At 41.7% G+C, this 12,414-nt stretch overlaps 1 protein-coding gene across 1 annotated transcript in view; it reads left to right on the top strand.

Annotated features, from left to right (window-relative positions):
• The window catches only part of slc8a4b (solute carrier family 8 member 4b), a 78,282-nt gene that overhangs the window by 59,537 nt on the left and 6,331 nt on the right, over positions 1-12,414 (top strand). The window contains exons 12-13 of the mRNA XM_053415532.1: positions 8,289-8,395; positions 11,223-11,347. Coding sequence (XP_053271507.1) covers positions 8,289-8,395; positions 11,223-11,347 — 232 coding nt within the window. The remainder of the gene's footprint in view (positions 1-8,288; positions 8,396-11,222; positions 11,348-12,414) is intronic.

Below are 12,414 nucleotides of genomic sequence, written 5' to 3'. Positions count from 1 at the left end.
CCCTCCCTGCACTTTCCTCGCTCTAATCTCTTCATGTGTTGGGACCTATCGACTGATCCATCCTTCATCCTTACATTCACTGGATTGCCTCTTTATTTCTCTGCTGTATTTCCATATTGTTTGTCTCAATTTCTTTTTCGTTGTGTTTTCCCTCCTGAGCCCCTGGTTCTCTTCCTTTCGTTTCACATTTCGATCCATCCGTGCATCTCTGCGCCCGGTAAGAAAAAAAAGAAGCCAACGGTAATGTATAATTAAACGCCGCTGAAAGGGTTTGTGGCAGGCGGATCAGCGGAACTGACACCCGTTAACGTTTGAGCAACGTTTTCTAAAACGCAACAACAGCGTGAGAACGGGGGGGGGGGGCATTATGCATCTTGGCCATCGCCATGGCAACTGCCTAATGACTGGTTCAAGTTGAAACCCTATCAAGCTAAATAGCTGGGGATGAATGATGCTGTTGTGTAGTGTGGTGGAGTTTTACATTTAGTAAGAGTTGAAACAGGGGAAAAATAATTAATATTTGGAAATATTTTCATTTATATTGTCAAATTTATGTATTTTTATTCAACTCTGAAATGGAAAAATTTCTAATCAGATAATAGATTTACAACAGAATTTTTTTGTGCTGCCTTGTAAGTTAACAATTTTACTAGCACAAACCAGTATTTGTTCTTGTTCAGGTGAAGGTTTCCCGTCTTATTCTCAGATTGTTCCATGTTCCACGACTGAACTCTGCCCGGCTTCTTCCTTGGAAGGCGGCAAAATGGCTGGCAACACAAGCTGTTACATAAACTATTACATAAAGTCAAAGTGTTCAGTCAAAAGCCCCCTGACCCATTATGAACGAGCCGCATCAAAAAGACTCTCAGCTGATTTGCGGATTCATGCGCTCTCGTGAAAGTCGGTGGGCGAATCCCTTCGGACGTGAAGGCAAGCAGTGATTCCTCCCTGCCCAAAGCACCGTGATATCCCTGGGATCCTAATATATTCCTCTCTCGCTTTTCTGAACAGACACAAAATGCCCACGGAGGGCAAAGTGCCAGGATTGTGGGTCCGTCCGTCTCGTGTGATTGAAGTCACGAGCCTCAAATGTTGAGCCACACCAAGCCCTCATTCCCCCCCATTCTGCATTTTTTTCCATGAATAGTATATGAAAACTGTTAATGAAGAGTGCGATTGTGTTTCTGTGCTTCCTTTGAAAACTGCTAAGTGCGGACTTTTCCTCATGAGACCCTCCCCAAGTAACATCACACACACACAGAGGCAGAGCGAGAGGTGGGGGGATGTAGCGTTCTCAATTAGGCCACAGAAATCAGCAGATATATACGAGCTGCGTCTTTTACTATGCCGATCTAAATAGATTCATATCAGAGGAATATATTAATCAAAATGTGGCACCAGAACTAACCCAAATATGTCCCATGTAACTCCAATGAGGAGACATATTGTCTGTGTCATATGTTTATGTTGTCCTCTGCAACACGCAGCACCCATTCATGCAAATGAGGCGTATTTGAATGAACAGAGCGAGAGTAGCTGTGGGGGAGAGATCTTGATCAAAGGGGATATAAACGTGTGTTTTGCGCGCGCACAGTCTTACGCACACGTGCAGATGGCGTGCAATGCTGCTGCCACTCTGAATATGAGTAATGTACATTATATGTACGCTGTGCGTCAGCGCCTGTGTGTTCCACTCTCCTTTTAACCTGATGGGACAAGTCCCAGTAGTGCGTACGCTTTGCTTTCTCAACTTCCATGTTTTGCTTCAAACCTCATCACCAAAACCACAGTTTCTCCTTCCTCCTTCTTCTCGTTATTTCCCCTCCACACATAATCCCATTTTTCCTCTTTCCTCTTTCCTCCCCCTCCTCCTGTCTCTTCCCCCTTCATCCTATTTTTTTATCCCATTACTTCTTTCGTAAACCATGTCATTTTCTCGGCCTCTCCTCTTCTTTATCTGAGCCTCTCATTTCTTACCCTTCATTTCTCTTTTCCCTGTTTTTCCTTGGCCATTGCTACCATTTCTTAATCATCCTCCCCTCCATCCCCCCATTTTCTCCCTCTTCTATTCCCGGCGGTTAACAGTACAGTAGCTCCTCTGGATTACAGTACATCATGCAGATTTGTGCGCATGCATGTGAGTGTGGTAATATGCATGATGTGATTTGTGACATTGCTTAATCCTGCACAACCTCACACAGATAGGAAGGCATTAGCGTGCACACACTTTGTAACCACGGCTGATCTGAAGACACACACACGTACAATGTGATGCGTGTGTGTATATACTGTAGCTCTTTGCGTGTATATGTGTGGGTGTGGATGATACTCGACTCGGTGTTTACCTGACTCAATGGTTTCCTTGCCAACCATACATCCTCCATATTGTATCACCCATTGGTGATTCAGACTCTAACAGGCTCCCTCCCTCTCAACCCCTCTTATCTGTCATTCTTCCCCTTCCTCTCCTTCCTGGATGACAACAGAGAGTCAAGTTCACATTATGAGGTCATGTTGAGCATTCAAACTCTCAGGAGCATTGGTGCTCACAGAGGCTTTGCTGGAGGATATTTACGCGACAAATAGCATCAACATCGTGTGCAATCAAAACAGCAGTCTACTGGTTTCTTGTCTGATGTACTGTAGGTAAATTCACTTATTATTTAGACTTCTTTAACCAGTTATCACTTGCATCTTTTTACTATTAAGTACTAAAGATTTATATATGAAAAAATGTTTCCCTACCTCCCTACAGAAGTTCCTTTCAGAAACCTATTAACGGTAACCTAGCTCCAACTTTGGTCTCTTGTGTAAAAGCAGCTGGCTCATCAATGATCCTCTGATGATTTTGCTGTTTGATGACATATTTCGTAACTTCCATGTCATTTCAGTTTTGATTGGTTACATCAATCAAATATTTGTAGCGAAGTGGCCCCTCTCTGCTCCATTCAAACAAACACCAGCTGTGCTAAGCCGGTTTCAGGCATGAAGTCAGCAAAATGTTTCCCAGACCCTTTCTGAAGTTTGCCATTCATATATAAAGAACGCAATCTGCTGGAGAAGCAGAAAGTCTCATTTTTAACTGAGGGTCACCTTTTACCATGAATGTATTGAATTTCCTGTGTGAGAGGCAGGAGAACACTTTATCTTTTCTTCTTCTACTCTTACCTCGACAGCATTTTCTTACTCACTTCATATCCCGGCCGCATCCTCATCTTCCTTTTGTCCTTCTTCTCATACTCTTTATCTGTCACATTCTAATCCTCCTATTTCCATATTTCGCTCTGACCCTCTTCCCTCAGCCTCAAATCATCTCCTGCGCCTACCCATCTCCGTCTCCCACACAGACACCAGAGACACAACTTTATTAGTCACCACAGCAGGAGACCACTTTGCACGAGTGTGTTTGTGGGTGACACAGAGTGTCTGTTTCGTGGAGTTTTTCATTTTGAGTTCCATGATATGATTAAGAGGGCTAATATCTCTCCCCTTAAGAGCTTAATATCTCGCTCGCTCTCTCCGATGGCCTCCCTCGAATTGTTTTGTGTTGCCTCCGCTCAGACGAGGAGAGCTGAGTGAAGGATTTCTTTCAGCCTACCTGCTCCTCTTGAAGTGTATGTGTGTGGGCATATGTGTGTGACAAAGACAGAAAAATTTGCATTTTATCACTTGATCACAAACGGCTGTACATTTTCTTTATTTTTATACTTTATCTTAATATTGTAATTTTGCCATTTCCACTTTATATTATCTCTAAAATACAAAAAAAGCAGCTTTAGCTCAGAGTCCCACTGACTAACGTCAGCAGTTTTCAGACTGATAGATAGTGACAGTAGTTACTGTGGAACACTTTTCTGTTTTACACTTACACAAAAAGTTTAGGTTCAAACAAGGTGAAGCGTATTTACTTTGTTATTATATATTACTACTACTTCCTTACTTTTTTCTCAATAGAAAAGCCAATCTGATGATTTGAATACATTTTTGTATATTTCAACCTGCAGTGTAAAGTGCTTGCAAATCTGACTTCTAGATTCCCTCTTTTGATCTAATTTTGCTGCAAAGCTATCACAACTGTGTGTGTGTGTGTGTCTGTTTGTTTGTTTGTGTGTATGTGTGCGTGCGTGCGTGCTTGTGTATGAGTGTGTCTAAGATTTAGAGGCTCAGTTGGAAGCAGAAATGGCAAAATTGGAGTGTTAATATATATAAGAATCAATCTCACTCAAGAAAATTAATTGTTTGCTGTTGTGGTTCTCGAAGATGATTTCTCTCCTTCTCTCACACACATATTGCCGCACACACATATACAGGGCTTCTAGTGGCTGTAAATCACAAGTAGAATTGCAGCCAGAAGAAAATGGAAAGCGATGGAGACTGAATTGTAAAGAGAGGTTTTGTCCATTAAGTAATGCGATGAGGTCACGGCTGATAAAATCCAAATGTCATTCAATCATTCACCTCTGTGAGAAGTTTAAAGTCAGACACGCACACACACACATTGCACACTGCACAGCAATATGAAGTTTATCCATTAAACTAATTTACAGCCTTCTTGATATTCGTCTGGGCTTTTCAATCATCAATGCCTTTTGTTGACCTTTTTTCACTCTATTTTATTTCTTAGCATTTCTTTGTGTCTATTTGTGTCTTCAGTGAAGCTGTGTGTGTGTGCGAGTGTGTGTTTTGTGTCAGTCTGTTGACACACAAGGGCACGGAGGCTACTCTCTGACTGAGGAACTTTCTGTGGGAGCAGGTGTCAAAAAGTAACAAGGTAGAAATATAGAGAAGCACAGAGAGAAAGAGAGATAGTGGAGAATGAAGGTGGGAGAGGAGTGTTGTGATGTATTGCATTTAGGATTGTTTCTGCAGGATGAACAGCATGAATTCAACAGAGCAACAAGTGTGCACTCTGCATATTTCTCTCTGGTTGTTTCCCTATTTGTCAGGTGCTTGTTCTATTGGATGCTAAAGCATTTTTTGTATTATTAAATGTCAACAGGCTTGTATAACTTTGTGGAAGGAAGTAGTGCTTGTCCAATTCTGGAATCATTTTTGGGTGCACCGACATTTTCACAGCATGTTTAGCATTTGTTTTTATCTGTGGTAATATTCTGACTGAGGAAAACAGTGAAATTGTTGCCTACTCAGCAGTGGAAACTGAAAACACCTCATGGGTACAACACAAAAGTAGATTTCTCAAGTTGGTCTGGGGTTTTGTTGGGCATGAGCTGCAACAGGGAACAAATAAAAAAAAGATAAAGTTAACAGGACTATAAACCAGACTCAAGCTGAATTAACAGGAGTGATGTTTTGCTTTTTTATTAGTACCTGGTAAAATTCTAGAGGCTTCTAGAGAAAACTAAAAAAGTCAAAGTAAAACTAAAGTACTTGCCATCTAATGCCAAAGCTTCACAAAGCCCTGGACCCCTGCTGATAATCCCCAGGACCAGTATTGCTGACTCTCAAAGTCAGGGATGTAGGAGCTTTTCACAAGCACCCGAATCCATCCAAACACTTCATAGAACTGAGCAGGGAGGGTGTTAAAAGCCGAAAACAAAGATCCCTGACATCAGTTACAAGTGTAGTAAAATCTATGGCTAAAACAAATTAGAGAAAGGGAAAGAGAGATTTGGGTTCATCTGATGAAGAGAAAATCATTTGAGGAAGGGGCTTCAAGAGACGTAAGGGAGAGAGGAAGGCACAGATGGGAGTGCTGCTATACAGCCAGCACCAAGTATGAATAATGAAAGCTCTACAGTCAGTGGGAGAGTGTGTGAGTGTGTGTCGCCTGCAACGTGTAAATTGGCTAGATTAGTGCACACATACGGTAATGAACCCCCCCCAAGCGTTGGCTGGGACACATTAACATGCGTTTTTGTGTACAGTGAGCGGAGTTGTTTGCGTCTTTGTGTTCTCGTGTGTGTGTTTTTGTGCCACAAGTGAAGCATGAGTACATGTGGGGGTGGTTTCTGTCTGTTCATACAAACCACAATCTGTGTAATGAGTACGACGTGCAACATGAAAAACACTGAATAACAGTAAATATCCCCTGAATGTGTGTGTATCTTCCCCATCGCTGTCGATGATATGATTTGTCTGTGTTTGTATAGGCAAGTTAAATTGTTATCCTTCAGTGTGTGCGTGTGTGTGTTTACGTATTCTTTACCCCCCTGAATAGACTGAGTGCGTATTGAATCGTAACCCTTCCCATCTCACTGATATCTATGCATTAGTCATACTCCTCTTTCCTCATTTGTATTCACTCCTCTTTCTCTCCCTTTCTTCTTTTTACCCCCCAACACTCTTTTTCCCTCTTTTCTCTCTCTCCTCTGCTCTATTCATCCCTCTCTTTACGGGTTGCCAGGTCCACGGTTTTTACTGTAGAAATGGGCTAATTTTGAGGAGTTGAATTTCTTCTCTGTTGGTTGGGTTTGACCTTTCTTGCATGGAAATGATGTAAACAATATCTATAAATAGAAATGGGTGTATTCAATGATTTTGTATATAAAACTACATTTCATCAAACTGATTCAAGAACAGCACATGTACACACTGACGCACCAACAAGCCTTCAACCCAAACACACACTCAGACGTAGGCACGTGCACATACACTCACACTTTGTTAGTCACTTTGAATGTTTCCGGTTGATTCACCAATCCTCCTATAAATGGGATCAAAACACACGACAATCAAATGTAATGGTAGTGTTTATAACATTAATCTGGTGATTCAATTCTGTTAATTAGCTTGATTAAGACATGATTAAACCAAAAAAGAAGTCAGCTCCACTTCTTCCTCACATGAGTCCGCATGTAGTAGCAAAGTGTTTCTTTCCTTTTCTGTTTCCCATCTGACTAAACAACATTTTGATATCGTTTGCCATGTTATCCGGAGTCGATAAAAACAGCAAATCCAGCCAGTTTCATCGACTGTAGCTGCACAGCTCACCAATGAAAACAATGTTCTTCCACTTCTCTACACCTCCATCTCTCATATCCATCTCCCCCCCATCCTGCCTCCACCTCTCCCTCCCGTTTTTCTCTCTGTCGAACCGAAGCTTATTTGCGGCGTCAGAGTCAACATGGCTGACAGTGAGGCGTATGATGACACAACCGGGTGGAAATGAACACTCTCTCTTCCTCTCTGTCTGTCAGATACAGATGGAGTGGTGCAATGGAGGTGATATACTTGAGGTGATGCAGGCGAGGAAGAAGCCAGACTAACGAGAGTTATCTAGAAGCACCAACAGCATAGTTCATATATCACATGCTTATTGAAATATGAGATGTACCTTTATTCATCCCCCCTCGAGTAAACAGAGAGGGGATGAGAGGGGTTGACCATGTTGGCTTTTAGTTTTCCTCTCAACCTCTTCTAAGTCATTGCCTCCTCACAGTCCAGGTTCATCCCCACCACTGAGCTTGTTGCAAACAATGGGTGCAAACATTGCATGGTTGACATTTCTTATAGCACTGACTCAATAAATGTTTCACAGAGAAGGAATAAAGCATCATGAGACTCGGGAAGAAAATACTAAGAAAATCGAGCTGAAATAATGAAATGTAGCTGTCATCTTTCTTCACACTGTTTTACAGATGAGCTTTTCTGCAAGTGATTAATATCCCGTTTGAAAAGAGTGTTTCTGATCTTTTGTCGGTGAACACTAACAGCAGTGTTTCACAATACGTTCAAATTAACAGATATTCTTTCTTCCGTCAAAGGTGATAACGAACTGGTATCATCACATTTATGAGTCGGTGTGCACACCTCTTTATTTCTCACTTGACTTATTAAGCTTCGGTCGTGGCATGCATTCCCTCAAAACTCTCTGCGCTGCATTTTGGGCCTCTCTCCTGGGTGCTCCTAATTGAACATGTCTCAGCAGTGGCTGAGCTGTGCGTGGCATCACTGTCAGCCGGGGACAGAGTAGCAGCCTGGTGTAGTGTCTCACTGAGCCATGTCGACTCGGGCCTCGGCCTTCATCTTTGCAGAGACTCCTTATCATCTCCTGCATGAGGACACGGAGGAGAGCAGATTTAATCTGTTAGTTTTTTATGTTTTATGCGCCTCGTGTAGAAGTTCTAACTCTTGTTACTGTGTTTTGTGTCTGAGCAGCAGAAATAACTACTGATTAAAGATTGACGAGAGGAAACTTTCTGTATTTTGATGTTGCACAAAACACATTGGCTGTGAACGACTTTTTTATTATGAGGGAGCTCATAAAACAAAAATGGCTAATGATCTGGAATGCACTCAGTCTTGTCTCTCGCTTCTCTCTACAACAGGAAGATCATCGAGGTGAAGATTATTGATGATGAAGAGTATGAGAAGAACAAGTCTTTCACCATCGAGCTGGGAGAGCCGGTCCTGCTGGAGATAGGACAGAAACACGGTGAGTCTGCCTATATACCGTGTGTCTGTGTGTCTGTGTGTCTGTGTGTGTGTGGCTGTTGTTCAAGGAGAATATCAAGAATTCAGGAGCAGGAGCAGAAAGAATTGATGGGAGTGACAGACACAACAGAGTCTTTGTTGAGCGTTGCCACCAGAGTCCCAGGCCGCCTACACACCTATCTCCTATAAACAGGGCGAGACCGGCATCGATTGCCTGAGGCCTCCAAACTAAACTCAGATTAAGTTTGGAAACATTTTACTTGAACCACTAAGGACCTGGCTTGGATTTTAAAAAGCACCAGGCTCAAAATGGAAGTATTATTAACGTAGCAACATCGTCATAATATTATGTTGGAACTCACTAGAAAAATAACCTGTCCCAATCTGTATTTGATTCACTTTCTTGCCTTAGACTTTACATAAATAAGTGATATCCTACAGTATATAAATAGCCCGATGAACTCATTGTGTTCTGGGGTCATAACTGTAAAGATTTCATTGAGCTAGGCAGCAAGACATTTGCAGAATGAACAATAAGTAGTTCATTCCAGCCTAAAGTTCTATTTTTGTCGGTTTCCTCTCCTGTCATGTTTTAATCTGCGTAATTACCTAAAAAGCTTAAAAATATTTGAATCTAAAACGTCTAAGCCCTTTAACGTTTCTTTAAGAATCAAAGAAGTTTTAGTTGAAACTTTAAAAAGTCTCATTAGCGCAGACAGGCCACTTATCTCCAGCAGGTCACTTAGGATTGTATTTTGTGTTATTAACAGGATAGATGCACACATCTAAGCATTGGTTCTCGACCTGGAGGGTCATAGGATATCTCTAAGGGGCAGGGTAAAAATGTATTATTGGATAATCCTATTTATTTATTTATAAATACTCTTCAGCCCAGTAGAAATATATTGTCTTGGCACAGTATGGTATCATCTGTCTCTTCAGTTTTACTGGTGACGTGACTCCAGGGATAGCAGTGTTAGTTGGTCATTGTTTATTGATATTCAATTTAAAGGATGAAGCTGAACATCTACAGGACGGATAGAACACTGGCTGGTTAATCCCCTCACCTTACTGCAACTGAGAGTTTGACATTTGTGGTCTTCAGCGAAATGTCTTTACTATCGAGTCGACTGCCATGAAATTTCTTTGGATATGACACTCATCCCTTCAGGGTGCAATATAACAACTGTGGTGACGCTGTCATTTTTTGCCCAAGTGTCATCACCACGTCAACTTCTCAATTTGTCCAAAACTCTGGCTTATAATAGAATATCTGCAAAATCTATAAGATTCCTGTCCAGGGATGTAGTGGTGGTTTTTAAAGATACCATCCATTAAATGATAAACATTGTGTGTTATAAAGAGTGACATTAAAGACTACTCTTGCATTTTTACTTTACCCAAAAATTGTCCAATAGTATTTGCACAATGTCACTTAATTTCAGATTTTCAATCAATACTGGCCCACAGCTTTAAGGGTCAGACCACTACTCACTTTGTCCTTCCTCACAAGATTGGACAGTTATTCTGTCTTTACTCTATGGGCCAGTAGTTCCAACCAAGATCCCTTTCTATGCTTCTTCTCCTGCTCCTTCATTGTTGTTCTCTGGAGGTCATGAATAGCCAAGTGCTTGTTCCAATAGACATGAATCTGCCAGCCACTTGTGTTCACCTGCCAACATGGAGTTGGCTACTCACTACTCTTTCCCAGTCGAGCATCAGAGGTATTTCAAAAGGTTTCAGACTCCTTCATGTGTACAACAGTGGTTGTGTTAAATGGAGCCTCCAGTTACAGGCCGAGTTTCAAACCTCAGTCTCCACAGTGGTCGACAATTGATTTTTTATCTCTGTCCTTCTCAGCACACAGACTCTTGGTGGTGGCGTCAGGGCCCACACTCTAGATGTCAGACATGAAGAGGGCATGTTTCATTACAGAGAAATATAATTAGAAGTAATTATTTGATGACACTGAGCTGCTGGCCTGACATTTACACACACACACACACACACACACTGAGCCGCCGCACACAAACACACTGTATAACACACTGTACAGTGTTTTCACTTACAGCTGGTCGGCACTGATAACAGCTGGCTGTATTAAAGACTGTCACTGAGTGAGTGAGAAAGGCATATGGGAAGGTCGTTTCAGGGGTCAAATTGATAGAATTCCTTGTGTATGCAGATTTATATTAGCAGGGGATGCTTGATAGCTTGGATTCCCATGTGGCACTTCAGCTTTTGAATATTAGCGTTAGCAACTAAGGCATTCACGACTACAGCATTTTGGTAGATGTCAACTAAATGTGTTTAAGAGAGATGAAACTCAAAGAAAGCGCATGGTGGTAAATGTTATTACTACTAACTGCGTGTTGTATCTCACTGACCCGTCCCGACACACCAAAGGACTCAGGATATGCAAGATAGCCATGATGCGTACTTATAAGCAAGTAAATGGGGCCGGTCACTTGTCGGGGTGAACCTTTACCTCCGGTTCATTACATTCACTTCCTGTGGCGAGGCAAACCCCAGTATGACTCTCATGCACTTTGACTAGCGATATGTAATTCACATTCACGTATGTGTGAGCGGGCTTACCTCCGGCATTAAAGTCACGCATGACAACTTGGCCTATGACATGTCTTGGCCCCCTGTAGCATATCGGCTGTAGATGCTTTGCCACTGCTCTTTGCCAGTAACGATCTAAGACCACAGATGACCAGTCTTTATGAAGCCCCATGTTGAGTAGTGGTCTCGATAGTTGACGAGTCTGTGAAACCATTATTTGGCAACCGATGACTAACCCAGTCATCTCTCTGGTCTCCCAGGCGACTCCAATGAGAACAAGCCGTTAGTGGGAGCAGAGGACGAGGAGGTGGCGAAGATGGGCTGTCCCAGTCTGGGTGAACACACGCAGGTAGAAGTGGTCATAGAGGAGTCCTACGAGTTCAAGGTAAGTTTTTGTGAGTGTGTGTGTGTGTGTGTGTGTGTGTGTGTGTGTGTGTGTCTACTTCTCGGTTATTGTAAAATACATGTGAGTGAATGTCGTATATCTATCTTGGCAGCTCTCTGTTAAAAAGTTCAAGTCTTGATGAAATAACAACACCCACCAGTTTGGTCTCCATCAAATCAGCCGGGTGGAATAATACCTACAGAGTAAAGTTGACTTGAAATGCAAATCAGTTGTAAAATGGCTTAAAGTAAATGTCAGCCGCTCCAGTCGGGAGGATGAATGATTCATTTTGTAATGGAGTCTCTAATGAGAAGCTTGTCATTATGATGCAAAAAGACAAAAGATAATGTATTCAAAGTGAGCTGTTATCTTGTTCCAGTACACAGCAGGCCTTAGAAGGAAAGGTGCTGGTACAGTCCACCAGTAAATAATAAAACTCATTTCAATAGGCATTCAATGAATATTGCAGCTATTGAATGTGTATTTTAATTTGATCAGTTGTGATTTTGAGATCCTTCCATGTTCAGCCTTCATTACCTTGAATAAGTTGTTATTTTGCTAATTTCTATATGAGTTTTTGTGTAATCTGTCATTTTTGTTTGTCTTAAAATGTCATCAATCATACTGTTTTGTGTTGTTCACCATTTAATTTGCTCATTTGTCCATTTTTACAATTTTGTGTGTGTGTGCATATGCAGAGAGCAGTAACTACGCTTTTGACAAAAGCTCAACAGGTTAACTATCTTTCTCCCTCTTTAATTTGCCTCTGCATGCTATGCTACCTCTTCTATCTGCTACTGGACCTTGGGCGTGCACAGCATAGGGATAAAGCTGCCTGGGCAACTTCCTGTTTGCCCACTTAAACTGAGCTGCCCATCTGAAGACAAAACCTGTTATTATAGGAGCTGCATATATATGAGCAAACTTATAGTAGTTCAAGTTTGAGCAAATTAAATCACCATAGCACCCAGTCATAAAATATATTTTTTTAATAATGCAAAGTGATTTTTGTGAGACTGTCCAGACGTGTGTCACAAAAATTGCTTTACATGATGTGCAAAGTGATT

Source organism: Pleuronectes platessa, chromosome 23, assembly GCF_947347685.1.
Source record: "Pleuronectes platessa chromosome 23, fPlePla1.1, whole genome shotgun sequence".
In the NCBI taxonomy this organism is placed as follows: domain Eukaryota; kingdom Metazoa; phylum Chordata; class Actinopteri; order Pleuronectiformes; family Pleuronectidae; genus Pleuronectes; species Pleuronectes platessa.
The sequence above is the reverse complement of the archived record's forward strand: the minus strand, read 5'-3'. Positions and strand labels throughout refer to the sequence as shown.